The sequence below is a fragment of the Coregonus lavaretus genome (assembly GCF_964263955.1).
Source record: "Coregonus lavaretus genome assembly, chromosome: 11".
NCBI classification, from domain to species: domain Eukaryota; kingdom Metazoa; phylum Chordata; class Actinopteri; order Salmoniformes; family Salmonidae; genus Coregonus; species Coregonus lavaretus.
The window spans coordinates 26,681,969-26,698,236 of NC_139998.1; the positions used below are offsets into that span (position 1 = coordinate 26,681,969).

Below are 16,268 nucleotides of genomic sequence, written 5' to 3' on the forward strand. Positions count from 1 at the left end.
TTCGATTGAGCTGACATATGCAGCATTTACCGTGAATGCAGTCTCCGCTAACACGGGAATATTGCCTTTAAATTTCAATCACACTGTAACGGTGAACTTCCACGATAAGGATTGAATAGTTCCTTAATGTTTCTGAATGTATATGGCTACTTCCTGCTTTAAGAAACAAGATGAGAGAACAAACACAGTCCTTCAGTGTAAGAGAGGATCCAGTTTTATTCCGTTTGGAAGCAGAGTGCCATACAACCCTTTATGGTACCAGACATTAGAAAAGGCCTTTTATCAGATGACTGGAGAGTAATAAGACTACACTGATCCCAAACAGGATGATTAGAAACAGATTATAGATTTGAGATACTGTGGAATACTAGTGTTGGCAAATCTGAACAAAGTACATTACTGGCATACAAATGATGGAACCTCTAAGTACTGGAAGATTATAAGGAACATCAGATAGAGTAAGCTCTGCTACACCTACCCCTGCTTCCTGAAAAGGTAGGTGTACAATGCAACAGAGTTGAGACAGAATGCTCTGACTTCTTCAAAATCCTACTCAGTGTAATCACATCTCCATAGGTGAGTATACCAAACTATCTCAGGCAGTTGTGTTCATTTCCTGTAAAATGACTGACTGGATTTAATGTCCTTGTTATGAATGATCATATCACTGATTTGAAGTTCAGGGCAGCAATATGAACAGACGGAGTCCACTTTAGATTCCATCAGTTTGATAGTGCTCTTGTAAAACGCAAGAAAATAAAACATCTATTTTATTTGTTTTGGGGGGAAAAAATACAAAAACTGAAAGTAAAAAAGCAACCCTTATGTTCATACTCCCCTTTAAAGGTATTTTTCAATCTTTCAAGGCATCGGTTATAGCTTTCAACTTGAACTAGGCTTTTGAACTGTACACATAGTGAACGGACAAACAAAAACGCTATCTCGCTACCCATCACTTACACATGCTTAGCACCCTTTAAAAAGAGCCCAAAAGGCAACGGACACCCGGAGTCTCCTAAAGATTCAAAATGAATCAACATTATCGGATAATCTTCATCATCATCAATTCTCAAACTCAGAAGCTGCTTGCCTCTACAATTAAACATAACGGATTACAACAGACACAAAAGGCAAATGGATTGTTACTTTTGTTCTTTTCTTTTGAGAAATGTTTTCTATAGTTGATAGTGCGTCCGTTGTGTGATGACCTGCCCCTAAGGCTTCTGTCTGAGGCAAGTGTGCATACACACACACACACACACGTGTACGTGTATACATTTGACACACTCTAGTTTTCTAGAATATGCGAGAAGAAAAAAAAAACTCGGCCGAGCTTGTGGTTCTGGTCTGCGTTGCGGGGGGGGGGGGGGGGGGTATTATGAGGTTGCGCCAGGTGTGGGGTTGACATTCTGTGTGGAGAGCTGAGGAGCTACCTCGATGATTCGTGGTTTATCGATGATGCGGGCGGTGCGGTTGCCCTTCTCCACGATGCCGATGATCCAGGCCTGGTGGCCCTCACCGTATTTAGGAGATTTGATCTCAGCGCAGAAACGAGCTGCCTGCTCCCTGGGAAGACAGATCAACAAACCCCCTACAGGTAGAGATAGAGAGGTGGGTGATGAATATGTGTGTGAAAGAGGTGAAAGAGAAGCAAGACAGACCGACAAAAACACATGCACGACCAGACACACACACACACCTGATGTCTCAGGGCAGGTTCCGTGCATGAGTCCAAACATGTTCCCGCAGGCCTTGGACACAGCTGCCATCTTGGCGAGCACGGGGAGGTTGTGGATGACGAACGACACCTCGCTACGCTGTTGCCGTGCCAATGTCTGGGCGTGGCCCAGGATCCCGAAGCCAGTGATGTCAGTGGCGGCGTGGGCGTTGAAGGTGTGCATCAGACCCGCCGCTGGAGAGAGAAAAACAACTACATAAATATTTAAATCACATTGGTCCAAACAATGGTAGAAGACAGGAGAGGAGAAGAGAAAGAAGGGAGGGAGAACAACTTGAGGACAGGTACTTGTTCTGTCGAGTCGGGCTGTGTGTGTGTGTGTAAGACAAATTAAAGCCAACTAATCGTATCAAATGGACAGTATAAATCACGCTTCATTGTCCTTAATTAGGAGAAGTCCAGCCTCAGTATTTTACACACGTGTCTGTGTGGCTGTGTACCTGTCCTGTTGAGCCGGGCCATGTTCATCATGGCTTCCTGATAGGCCAGCTCTACATCCTCCTGAGTCACCACTAGCTTGATCTTATTCCACTTGTCAGGCTGAACAGAGAGATACACACATATTGCTTCAGATGTGCTCATGTATACACATATACAGTCATGGCCAAAATTGTTGGCACCCCTGAAATTTTTCCAGAAAATGAAGTATTTCTCACAGAAAAGTATTGAAATTACACATGTTTTGCTATGCACATGTTTATTTCCTTTGTGTGTATTGGAATAACACAAAAAAAAACAGGAAAAAAGCAAATTTGACATAATTTCACACAAAACTCAAAAAATGGGCCGGACAAAATGATTGGCACCCTTAACTTAATATTTAGTTGCACACCCTTTGGAAAAAATAACTGAAATCAGTCGCTTCCTATAACCATCAATAAGCTTCTTACACCTCTCACCCGGAATTTTGGACCACTCTTCTTTTGCAAACTGCTCCAGGTCTCTCATATTGGATGGGTGCCTTTTCCCAACAGCAATTTTAAGATCTCTCCACAGGTGTTCAATGGGATTAAGATCTGGACTCATTGCTGGCCACTTCAGAACTCTCCAGCGCTTTGTTGCCATCCATTTCTGGGTGCTTTTTGAAGTATGTTTGGGGTCATTGTCCTGCTGGAAGACCCATGATCTCGGACGCAAACCCAGCTTTCTGACACTGGGCCCTACATTGCGACCCAAAATCCTTTGGTAATCCTCAGATTTCATGATGCCTTGCACACAGTCAAGGCACCCAGTGCCAGAGGCAGCAAAACAACCCCAAAACATCTTTGAACCTCCACCATATTTGACTGTAGGTACTGTGTTCTTTTCTTTGAAGGCTTCATTACATTTTCGGTAAACAGTAGAACGATGTGCTTTACCAAAAAGCTCTATCTTGGTCTCATCTGTCCATAAGACGTTCTCCCAGAAGGAATTTGGCTTACTCATGTACATTTTGGCAAACTGTAGTCTTGCTTTTTTATGTCTCTGTGTCAGCAGTGGGGTCCTCCTGGGTCTCCTGCCATAGCGTTTCATTTCATTCAAATTTCGACGTATAGTTCGCGCTGACACTGATGCACCCTGAGCCTGCAGGACAGCTTGAATTTCTTTGGAACTTGTTTGGGGCTGCTTATCCACCATCCGGACTATCCTGCGTTGCAACCTTTCATCAATTTTTCTCTTCCGTCCACGTCCAGGGAGATTAGCTACAGTGCCATGGGTTGCAAACTTCTTGATCATGTTGCGCACTGTGGACAAAGGAACATCTAGATCTCTGGAGATGGACAACAACCTTGAGATTGTTGATATTTTTCCACAATTTTGGTTCTCAAGTCCTCAGACAGTTCTCTTTTCCTCTTTCTGTTCTCCATGCTTAGTGTGGCACACACAGAAACACAATGCAAAGACTGAGTCAACTTCTCTCCTTTTTATCTGCTTTCAGGTGTGATTTTTAGATTGCCCACACCTGTTACTTGCCCCAGGTGAGTTTAAAGGAGCATCACATGCTTGGAACAAACTTATTTATCCACAATTTTGAAAGGGTGCCAATAACTTTGTCCGGCCCATTTTTTTAGTTTTGTGTGAAATTATGTCAAATTTGCTTTTTTCCTGTTTTTTTTTGTGTTATTCCAATACACACAAATGAAATAAACATGTGCATAGCAAAACATGTGTAATTTCAATACTTTTCTGTGAGAAATACTTCATTTTCTGGAAAAATTTCAGGGGTGCCAACAATTTTGGCCATGACTGTATATATACACACACATACATATATATATACACACATACATATACAGTGGGGAGAATAAGTATTTGATACACTGCCGATTTTGCAGGTTTTCCTACTTACAAAGCATGTAGAGGTCTGTCATTTTTATCATAGGTACACATTAACTGTGAGAGACGGAATCTAAAACTAAAATCCAGAAAATCACATTTTATGATTTTTAAGTAATTAATTTGCATTTTATTGCATGACATAAGTATTTGATCACCTACCAACCAGTAAGAATTCCGTCTCTCACAGACCTGTTAGTTTTTCTGTAAGATGCCCTCCTGTTCTCCACTCATTACCTGTATTAACTGTACCTGTTTGAACTCATTACCTGTATAAAAGACACCTGTCTACACACTCAATCAAACAGACTCCAACCTCTCCACAATGGCCAAGACCAGAGAGCTGTGTAAGGACATCAGGGATAAAATTGTAGACCTGCACAAGGCTGGGATGGGCTACAGGACAATAGGCAAGCAGCTTGGTGAGAAGGCAACAACTGTTGGCACAATTATTAGAAAATGGAAGAAGTTCAAGATGACGGTCAATCACCCTCGGTCTGGGGCTCCATGCAAGATCTCACCTCGTGGGGCATCAATGATCATGAGGAAGGTGAGGGATCAGCCCAGAACTACACGGCAGGACCTGGTCAATGACCTGAAGAGAGCTGGGACCACAGTCTCAAAGAAACCATTAGTAACACACTACGCCGTCATGGATTAAAATCATGCAGCGCACAAAAGGTCCCCCTACTCAAGCCAGCGCATGTCCAGGCCCGTCTGAAGTTTGCCAATGACCATCTGGATGATCCAGAGGAGGAATGGGAGAAGGTCATGTGGTCTGATGAGATAAAAATAGAGCTTTTTGGTCTAAACTCCACTCGCCATGGTTTGGAGGAAGAAGAAGGATGAGTACAACCCCAAGAACACCATCCCAACCGTGAAGCATGGAGGTGGAAACATCATTCTTTGGGGATGCTTTTCTGCAAAGGGGACAGGACGACTGCACCGTATTGAGGGGAGGATGGATGGGGCCATGTATCGCGAGATCTTGGCCAACAACCTCCTTCCCTCAGTAAGAGCATTGAAGATGGGTCGTGGCTGGGTCTTCCAGCATGACAACGACCCGAAACACACAGCCAGGGCAACTAAGGAGTGGCTCCGTAAGAAGCATCTCAAGGTCCTGGAGTGGCCTAGCCAGTCTCCAGACCTGAACCCAATAGAAAATCTTTGGAGGGAGCTGAAAGTCCATATTGCCGAGCAACAGCCCCGAAACCTGAAGGATCTGGAGAAGGTCTGTATGGAGGAGTGGGCCAAAATCCCTGCTGCAGTGTATGCAAACCTGGTCAAGACCTACAGGAAACGTATGATCTCTGTAATTGCAAACAAAGGTTTCTGTACCAAATATTAAGTTCTGCTTTTCTGATGTATCAAATACTTATGTCATGCAATAAAATGAAAATTAATTACTTAAAAATCATACAATGTGATTTTCTGGATTTTTGTTTTAGATTCCGTCTCTCACAGTTGAAGTGTTCCTATGATAAAAATTACAGACCTCTACATGCTTTGTAAGTAGGAAAACCTGCAAAATTGGCAGTGTATCAAATACTTGTTCTCCCCACTGTATATATACACACATATATATATATATATATATATATATATACACACACACATACATACATACATACATTGACACAAGCACACACATATATACAGATGAAGTTGGAAGTTTACATACACCTTAACCTGAGTTTAAATGTATTTAGCTTTCACAATTCCTGACATTTAATCCTAGTAACAATTCCCTGTCTTAGGTCAGTTAGGATCACCACTTTATTTTAAGAATTTGAAATGTCAGAATAATAGTAGAGAGAATGATTTATTTCAGCTTTTATTTATTTCATAACATTCCCAGTTGGTCAGAAGTTTACATACACTCAATTGGTATTTGGTAGCATTGCCTTTAAATTGTTTAACTTGGGTCAAACGTTTCGGGTAGCCTTCTACAAGCTTCCCACAATAAGTTGGGTGAATCTTAGCCCATTCCTCCTGACAGAGCTGGTGTAACTGAGTCAGGTTTGTAGGCCTCCTTGCTCGTGCACGCTTTTTCAGTTCTGCCCACACATTTCCTATAGGATTGAGGTCAGGGCTTTGTGATGGCCACTCCAATACCTTGACTTTGTTGTCCTTAAGCCATTTTGCCACAACTTTGGAAGTATGCTTGGGGTCATTGTCCATTTGGAAGACCCATTTGCGACCAAGCTTTACCTTCCTGACTGATGTCTTGAGATGTTGCTTCAATATATCCACATAATTTTCCATCCTCATGATGCCATCTATTTTGTGAAGTGCACCAGTCCCTCCTGCAGCAAAGCACCCCCACAGCATGACGCTGCTACCCCCGTGCTTCACGGTTGGGATGGTGTTCTTTGGCTTGCAAGCCTTCCCCTTTTTCCTCCAAACATAACGATGGTCATTATGGCCAAACAGTTCTATTTTTGTTTCATCAGACCAGAGGACATTTCTCCAAAAAGTACGATCTTTGTCCCCATGTGCAGTTACAAACCGTGGTCTGGCTTTTTTTATGGCGGTTTTGGAGCAGTAGCTTCTTCCTTGCTGAGCGGCCTTTCATGTTATGTCGATATAGGACTTGTTTTACTGTGGATAAAGATACTTTTGTACCCGTTGCCTCCAGCATCTTACATTTACGTCATTTAGCAGACGCTCTTATCCAGAGCGACTTACAAATTGGTGCATTCACCTTATGATAGCTAGTGGGACAACCACTTTAACTCACAAGGTCCTTGTGCTGTTGTTCTGGGATTGATTTGCACTTTTCGCACCAAAGTACGTTAATCTCTAGGAGACAGAATGCGTCTCCTTCCTGAGCGGTATGACGGCTGCGTGGTCCCATGGTGTTTATACTTGCGTACTATTGTTTGTACAGATGAACCTGGTACCTTCAGGCGTTTTGGAAATTGCTCCCAAGGATGAACCAGACTTGTGGAGGTCTACAATTCTTTTCTGAGGTCTTGGCTGATTTCTTTAGATTTTCCCATGATATCAAGCAGAGGCACTGAGTTTGAAGGTAGGCCTTGAAATATATCCACAGGTACACCTCCAATTGACTCAAATGATGTCAATTAGCCTATCAGAAGCTTCTAAAGCCATGACGTCATTTTCTGGAATTTTCCAAGCTGTTTAAAGGCAGAGTCAACTTAGTTTATGTAAATTTCTGACCCACTGGAATTGTGATACATTGGATTATAAGTGAAATAATCTGTCTGTAAACAATTGTTGGAAAAAGTACTTGTCATGCACAAAGTAGATGTCCTAACCGACTTGCCAAAACTGTGGTTGAAAAACAAGTTTTAATGACTCCAACCTAAGTGTATGTAAACTTCCGATATATATATATAGATATATATATATATATATATATATATATATATATATATATATATATATATATATATATACACACACACACAGTATATATTACTTTAGACCACCTTGAATGAATGAAAACAACCGATAAAGCTTTGACTGTACAGGTTGTTATTTTTGGACAAATACAGACACCTTGTTTGTTGACATTTTAGTGTCGAAGTTACAATATAACCTATTAAATGAAATGAAAGGTGGTTTGTGTGTTGATACTTACGATGTCCAGCCACTGGTGTACAGCCACAGCCACCTGAGTCCCCAGAGGTTTGGTGAGAACCAACACATCTCCTGGCACTGCGTTATCTGGCCTGTGGGATAGCAGAGAACACATCACCATGATCACTTCTGATATATATATACACACATGTATTTATTTTTTATTATTTAACCTTTATTTAACTAGGCAAGTCAGTTAAGAACAAATTCTTATTTACAATGACAGCCTACACCGGCCAAACCCGGACGACGCTGGGCCAATTGTGCACCGCCCTATGGGACACCCAATCACGGCCGGTTGTGATACAGCCTGGAATCGAACCAGGGGGTCTGTAGTGACACCTCAAGCACTGAGATGCAGTGCCTTAGACCGCTGCACCACTCGGGAACCCCATATCATTACTATCACAACACAAAATACAGCTCACATGAACAAACTAGCAATAGTTCAGAGGCTTAAACAGAGAACAAGAGAGAGAGAGAGAGGAGAGAGCGAGAGAGAGGGGGCAAGAGATCGACCGAAGGGTAGCTGTCTATGTGGAGAGCATTCTTACATGATGAACTCATTGGGTTGACAGACTGTGGTGGCCACACCCCCCATGACCACCCAGGGGTTAAGCACCGTCTGTCCCCCCGTCACAGACGTGCCTGCTTCCTCCGACGCGTCTTTGAACCCCTGGATGATCAGAGGCATCACCTTGTCCCGCTCCTGACAGGGGCATAGAGAAAGGGGAGGGACAATTTAGTGGCTGGGTGCTACCCATTGGTGGTGTGTATGTGTCCATGCCATTTACCTTTTCTGAAAGTTTGTTACTGATCCCCAGTAGCATCAGCATGTTGTCACATTCTGTCACTCCCATGGCGTACAGGTCACTTAGAACGTTGGCACACGCAATTCGCCCCTTCAGACAGTTATCAAGAAGACATTATTGACATGATATAGATACACTACATGACCAAAAGTATGTGGACACCTGCTCGTCGAACGTCTCATTCCAAAATCATGGGCATTAATATGCAGTTGGTCCCCCCTTTGCGGCTATAACAGCCTCCACTCTTCTGGGAAGGATTTCCACTAGATGTTGGAACATCGCTGCAGGGACTTGCTTCCATTCAGCCACGAGCATCAGTGAGGTCGGGCACTGATGTTGGGCGATTATGCCTGGCTCGCGGTCGGCATTCCAATTCATCCCAAAGGTATTTGATGGGGTTGAGGTCAGGGCTCTGTGCAGGCCAGTCAAGTTCTTCCACACCGATCTCGACAAACCATTTCTGTATGGACCTCGATTTGTGCACGGGGGCATTGTCATGCTGAAACAGGAAAGGGCCTTCCCCAAACTGTTGCCACAAAGTTGGAAGCACAGAATCGTCTAGAATGTCATTGTATGCTGTAGCGTTAAGATTTCCTTTTACTGGAACTAAAGGGGCCTAGCCCGAACCATGAAAAACAGCCCCAGACCATTATTCCTCCATCAAACTTTACAGTTGGCACTATGCATTCGGGCGGGTAGCGTTCTCCTGGCATCCACCAAACCCAGATTTGTCTGTCGGACTGCCAGATGGTGAAGCGTGATTCATCCCGCTACAGAACGCGTTTCCACTGCTCCAGAGCCCAATGGTAGCGAGATTTACACCACTCCAGCCAACGCTTGGCATTTCGCATGGTGACCTTAGGCTGCTCGGCCTTGGAAACCCATTTCATGAAGCTCCCGACGAACAGTTCTTGTGCTGAGGTTGCTTCCAGAGGCAGTTTGGAACTCGTGAGTGTTGCAACCGAGGACAGACAAATTTTACGCGCTTCAGCACTCGGCAGTCCCATTCTGTGAGCTTGTGTGGCCTACCACTTCGCGGCTGAGCCGTTGTTGCTCCTAGACGTTTCCACTTCACAATAACAGCACTTACAGTTGACCAGGGCAGCTCTAGCTGGGCAGAAATTTGATGAACTGACTTGTTGGAAAGGTTGCATCCTATGACAGTGCCACGTTGAAAGTCACTGAGCTCTTCAGTAAGGCCATTCTACTGTCAATGTTTGTCTATGGAGATTGCATGGCTGTGTGTTCGATTTTATACACCTGTCAGCAACGGTGTGGCTGAAATAGCCGAATTCACTAATTTGAAGGGGTGTCCACATACTTTTGTATATATAGTGTATGAATGAAGATAACACATACTCTGCTCAAAGTGAAAGACGCCTGTCCAAAGTTCTCCGTAACTACACAATCTACAGTGCGTTCGGAAAGTATTCAGACCCCTTGACTTTTTCCACATCTTGTTATGTTACAGCCTTATTCTAAAATGGATTAAATAAATACAAATCCTCATCAATCTACACACACTACCCCATAATGACAAAGGAAAAACTGTTTTTTAGAAATCTTTGCAAATGTATTAATAATAAAAAACAGAAATGCCTTATTTACATAAGTATTCAAACCCTTTGCTATGAGACTCGAAATTGAGCTCAGGTGCATCCTGTTTCCATTGATCATCCTTGAGATGTTTCTACAACTTGATTGGAGTCCACCTGTGGTAAATTCAATTGATTGGACATGACTTGGAAAGGCGCACACACCTGTCTATATAAGGTCCCACAGTTGACAGTGCATGTCAGACCAAAAACCAAGCCATGAGGATGAAGGAATTGTCTGTAGAGCTCAGAGACAGGATTGTGTCGAGGCACAGATCTGGGAAAGGGTACCAAAAAATTTCTGCAGCATTGAAGGTCCCCAAGAACACAGTGGCCTCTCATTCTTAAATGGAAGAAGTTTAGAACCACCAAGACTCTTCCTTGAGCTGGCCGCACGGCCAAACTGAGCAATAGGGGGAGAAGGGCCTTGGTCAGGGAGGTGACCAAGAACCCGATGGTCACTCTGACAGAGCTCCAGAGGTCCTCTGTGGAGATGGGAGAACCTTCCAGAAGGACAACCATCTCTGCAGTACTCCACCAATCAGGCCTTTATGGTAGATTGGCCAGACGGAAGCCACTCAGTAAAAGGCACATGACAGCCCAAGATTGAACTCTTTGGCCTGAATGCCAAGCATCACGTCTGGAGGAAACCTGGCACCATCCCTACGCTGAAGCATGGTGGTGGCAGCATCATGCTGTGGGGATGTTTTTCAACGGCAGGGACTGGGAGACTAGTCAGGATCGAGGGAAATATTAATGGAGCAAAGTACAGAGAGATCCTTGATGAAATCCTGCTCCAGAGCGCTCGTGACCTCAGACTGGGGCATAGGTTCACCTTCCAACAGGATAACGACCCTAAGCACACAGCCAAGACAACGCAGGAGTGGCTTCGGGACAAGTCTCAATGTCCTTGAGTGGCCCAGCAAGAGCCCGGACTTGAACCCGATCGAACATCTCTGGAGACCTGAAAATAGCTGTGCAGCGACGCTCCCAATCCAACAAGTCAAGGGGTCTGAATACTTTCCGAATGCACTGTATATGGTATTCACAGGACCTAAAGCATGTGAGGTATACCTGAAAACAGTAACACAAAGAGGGGTACAGAATGAGAACACACCATCATGTAGGGGTCATCCACTATGGGGTAGATGTAGTCTGTCGTCTGGACGAGAGAAAGGCCCCCGTGTCGGAGGGGGATGACACAGGTGTCCATACCAATGCCTGCATAGAACAGAGTTATTATTAAACTGTAAAAGTTATCCAAAGAATGGATGTGAGTTAAGTGTGCGTGTTTGTTCATACCAAGTCTGGGCATGACTGCCCCGAGGAACTGTTCATCCTCCTGATAGTGGTTCTCCTGCAGGGCTTCTAGAAGCTTCTGTAGCACATCCTGGGGCACCTAGGGAATAACAAGCACATTCATCGCACTTTACATTGTATAGTTATGAACATAAAGTAAATGTCTGCTCATTGCTCCCAAACATGATTTCATATTGAAGCTAGTGATACAGCAAGTAATATTCGGAAGCAGCAAAGACTGAGTGGACATTAACATTCTATTTATTGCCATTATACCAGTAGCCAGTCTTAGATGTATCCTAATAACTCTCTGTTTACAGCACCAGGGGTGTAGAAAAACCCACCTTGCAGCCCGTTCCTTTGAGCTCAGTGAAGCGTGTGAGTCTGAAGCTCTTGTCTAGCTCGTAGCTCTCTGGGTTAAACGACTCTCTGACAGACATGGCTGGAAACACTTTGGGACCTCAGTCAATAACCTGGGAATAGAGGAGAGAGGGATGAGTAACATGGCTGGAGTAACGCTGGACATTCACCACTGACTACACCTCTTCTCTGTTCAACCAATCAGCATCTAGGATCAGGATACAGTGACTAAGGATGACAGAACAGAGAAGGACTGAGGGATGAGTGAAGGAGAGAGGGTGTAAAACATTAAAGATTCAGTTCTAAACTGAAAAGGTAGAGGCATAGTGGGTGCTGACATTTGGTTAAAACGTATCCTCGTTTGTGTTGAAGAATGATTGACTACGTCAAAGTGCTATTAATGGAGATTAGGTTATTACTCCAAAATGTCCAAAGTGAGAACTTGCAAATACCTAATATAACTAAAACTATCTGTGCATTTATGTATCTTTCAGTGGCTGAATCAGTTGATTAATGGCTTGAATTTGTTGCAAAATCCTATCTAGAATCAATCATTAATGAATCACTCAAAATACATCTGAGGGAAAAAGTTAACTTCTTAGAACTGTCAGAGATGTTTAAAGTAGGATAAATCCATCCAGACAGATTGTTCCAATGATAGGATTGCTAAATCGTATTTGATTGTTCTAGTGAGCTGCCTACCAGGGATGTAGTGCTGCATGGGGAGCAGCGGCAGAGCAGCAATTTGAGAACACAAAGTTGGTGAAAATATTTCTGGAAATGTATTCTGATAAATTATACTTATTTACCACTCAAATTCCATGAAAATGATAGAATGACAAAGTAAATACCTATGTAGGCTATAGCAGCCTATAGGTAGGTAAATGGTGGTTTCTCCCCGGTCTTCCCTCTCTCTGGCGGTGGCGCGAATGATGAATAAATGTAGGTGTGTGTGCAGAGGCCTGTCAGTAGGAGGCTTGACCACTTTGTGCGGGCCAAATCCGACGTAACAAGAAAAGCCACTGACAGAAAACTCTACCAGTTGCTAAAACTGTCCTCAAAACAGTTTGTTATGGACTTAGGGATCATGTACGACGCACTTGAACTCGCCCTACTGTCCGAGTGCTTAGCTTACAGAAACGTACCACCTCTATTACATATGCAGACAAACGGATCCACTGCATGAATCATCAAACTAATACGATCTGAGAACCTAATTCACCGTGTCTGCCTTGATGTTCATAAAACTCCACGTACCCCTCTTGCGCAATGGAACCCAGAACGATATGTGACCACTCGGTTAAGGTGCTGTCCTTTCACCACCACGATTCGAAGGGCCCTCAAATCGCTTAAAATAACCCTCATCAAGACATGTTGCCTATGCTTAATAGTCCTACTCATCACTTATTATTATTACAAATAGAAGATTATCACTTCTCACAATGGTGCTTGTTTAGTAATCAAAGCTGAATCAATGTCTCGCAAGATCACAATGATTAATTAGTATGTTACATAACAGAACTGAATATAATAGTAGGGTCTATATACTGTAGCATGGTAGGCCTATAATATGTTACACCAAAAACACCTCCTCAGTCATTTCTTATCTGAAGCTGAATAGTCATTTTTTCCCTCATGTGGCCGGAACTAGGCAGGATATAGTCCTATGTTTTGATTGAAACAAAATAGGCCTACAAGAAAGGCTAATAGTTTAACACCATCTGCTTTAATTCGCTTAAGAAGATCTAAATACATATGCCCGTTCCATGATCTCGCCATCACGGTTGACAACTCCGTTGTGTCCTCCTCCCAGAGTGCGAAGAGCCTTGGCGTGACCCTGGACAACACCCTGTCGTTCTCCGCTAACATCAAGGCGGTGACCCGATCCTGCAGGTTCATGCTCTACAACATTCGGAGAGTACGACCCTGCCTTACACAGGAAGCGGCACAGGTCCTAATCCAGGCACTTGTCATCTCCCGTCTGGATTACTGCAACTCGCTGTTGGCTGGGCTCCCTGCCTGTGCCATTAAACCCCTACAACTCATCCAGAATGCCGCAGCCCGTCTGGTGTTCAACCTTCCCAAGTTCTCTCACGTCACCCCGCTCCTCCGCACACTCCACTGGCTTCCAGTTGAAGCTCGCATCTGTTACAAGACCATGGTGCTTGCCTATGGAGCTGTGAGGGGAACGGCACCTCCGTACCTTCAGGCTCTGATCAGACCCTACACCCAAACGAGGGCATTGCGTTCATCCACCTCTGGCCTGCTGGCTCCCCTTCCTCTGCGGAAGCATAGTTCCCGCTCAGCCCAGTCAAAACTGTTCGCTGCTCTGGCACCCCAATGGTGGAACAAGCTCCCTCACGACGCCAGGACAGCGGAGTCACTCACCACCTTCCGGAGACATTTGAAACCCCACCTCTTTAAGGAATACCTGGGATAGGATAAAGTAATCCTTCTTCGCCCCCCCTAAAAAAATAATAATAATAAAAAATTGTAAAGTGGTTATCCCACTGGCTATAGGGTGAATGCACCAACTTGTAAGTCGCTCTGGATAAGAGCGTCTGCTAAATGACGTAAATGTAAATTCCCATTAACTTTATTGAGATCAAATGATTGGCATGCAGTTTGGAGATTTCACTGGTAAAACGTGAAGAATTATCATTCAAGATTGACAGTGATGATGGCCTATTTTGAAATGAGGTATGCCTAACTTGGTGTTTAAGGGTGTTCAAAATAGAAAATGTTATTCTGACAATATGTGTGGGCATAGGAAGACGTTGCAATTGGATAATGTATTTTATGCAGAGGCCTATTCTACAATGATATTCAATAGGCTACATCTGTTGGTACAAACTTTGATTGAGAAATTATGACATCTTTTAATGTTATTTTTTTCGCTCCCTCCCCTAAAAAAAAATAGCACTACATCACTGTTTACAAACACCTGCATGGACATAGAATCAGACCTAACTCATGTAATTTGATTGAAAAATAGAACAGAAATATAATACATTATATGAAAGAAAATCCCAGCAACAGGCTTGTTCTCGGACTAGGAGCAAACTTTCCCTGTGTGATCGACCCTGTATTTCATCATGGCTGGCTAAATTGTTGCGCTCGGGGTCTAGTTTGAAACAGTTTAACAGGGGCGTTTTGGAGGCTCCTGAAACAGTGCGAGGAGGATGTGAAGTTGGGCTAGTGTGCGCCAGCTCCAGTTAAATCATGCAATTTGCAGCCAACTTTCAACTTCAGCAGTCAAAAGTTGTAAATATTAACTCTCTACGGACATTAAAACATTATGTTATCAATAGTTCGGTGGGCTTTTCCTGTCTTGCAGCTGCAAGACAGGAAAAGCCCACCGCATTGAAGCCTGCCCGAGAGCTAGCCCACCGAATTGAAGCCTGCCTGAGAGCTAACGTTTGCTAATCAATGAGTTAGCTAGCTAACTTATGTGCTATCAATCAAGTGGGACATCGTTTGTATGACTGATTGGGCCTCATACAAGAGTTAAAAAGCGTATAAAATAGTACTGTAATCGAAACCTGAACAATAAGGAGCATTTTATGTTTCGAAGTAAGCGGGAGGCGCAGTGCATAAAAATGTCGGCGGTGGAAAAAATTAACCCCTTCGTGTCCAGCGCCATGCATGACGTACAACAACAGACTTTCTAACAATAAAATAGCGCCATACATGCAACTTGCACACAGTTTGTCATCATATGCTGCCTTAAATATATTTTAAGTACCCCCCTTTGCATTTATAGGGCTGAAGCGGCGTTATATTCCTATAACATTTCCCCTTTAATTGCTCTCACCAGTTTATCCTTACCGGTTTTGCTTTAGCTTCGGGTCTCGCGATACAAGAGAAGGGACGGTACCAGAATGCATTTGGAGTAAATCGGTTGCCTTTGAAGATAGCCTGACGAAAAATACATTCATTTTTAATTTTTGTTTTACAACAGAATATTACATTTATTCGGCGTTGGGATGTGCATGCATCAGATTATATCGCACCGTGAGGAAAGTCATCACACCTGGTGAATTCTTTAGATTAAGCACGAGCAAAGATACTCTTTTGTCAGTGGCACGAGATCACAAAGGGTCCTTCACAAGGAGACTGGCGGTTTTACCTCCCCTTTAAACAACCGCAGAGTCTGGCAATAAAAAGCGAACAATGGATTGTACCTTTAATGTAGTATTTCCCCTCCAATATGATCCCTCACATCAGTAGTATTACAAATGTTCTAATCTAGTTTGTAGCATTTACAGTAGAAACAGTGCATGCATAATGGTATATGATTGTACACTCAATGTGAAATTACCTCTGAATTCCAGTATATGTTAAGTATCTGTTTATATAAAATCTGGTATTAGTGTGTGGTTTTAACCATGTGGAAAAAGACACTGATAACTCTCTTTGTAAATGAATGCCTGAATGAATAATTTGCATTAATCGACTTGCTAAATGTAATTTGAATTAGCTCTTACAATTATACACCTAATATGTCAGGATAAAGGCATTGATGCATCTGGTAACTACTGG

General features: G+C 43.4%; 1 protein-coding gene across 2 annotated transcripts; it reads right to left on the reverse strand.

Moving 5' to 3' along the window:
• Nucleotides 1-191: 191 nt before the first annotated feature.
• LOC311137191 (selenide, water dikinase 1-like) lies at nt 192-15,597 on the reverse strand. 2 transcript variants are annotated; one of them, XM_084171550.1, is made up of 10 exons: nt 15,555-15,597; nt 11,711-11,839; nt 11,370-11,466; nt 11,185-11,288; nt 8,455-8,562; nt 8,215-8,369; nt 7,662-7,752; nt 2,179-2,278; nt 1,700-1,912; nt 192-1,591 (listed from the first exon to the last, which is right to left on the reverse strand). In XM_084171550.1, exons 2-10 carry the CDS (start codon nt 11,804-11,806, stop codon nt 1,377-1,379), a joined length of 1,179 nt encoding a protein of 392 aa, XP_084027676.1. In that variant the 5' UTR covers nt 11,807-11,839; nt 15,555-15,597; the 3' UTR covers nt 192-1,376. The 2 variants fall into 2 exon arrangements, with proteins under 2 accessions (XP_084027676.1, XP_084027677.1); XM_084171551.1 differs by having other exon boundaries at nt 15,541-15,592.
• Between the last annotated feature and the right edge of the window lie 671 nt (nt 15,598-16,268).

Coding starts and splice junctions, on each gene's coding strand:
- LOC311137191 (XM_084171550.1), bottom strand. CDS start 11,806: ATGTCTGTCAGAGAGTCGTTTAACCCAGAGAGCTACGAGCTAGACAAG. Junction 2,279..7,661: donor TACACCAGTGGCTGGACATC/GTAAGTATCAAC, acceptor CTCTCTGTTCAG/CCTGACAAGTGGAATAAGAT. Junction 1,913..2,178: donor GGCCCGGCTCAACAGGACAG/GTACACAGCCAC, acceptor TTCTCTCTCCAG/CGGCGGGTCTGATGCACACC.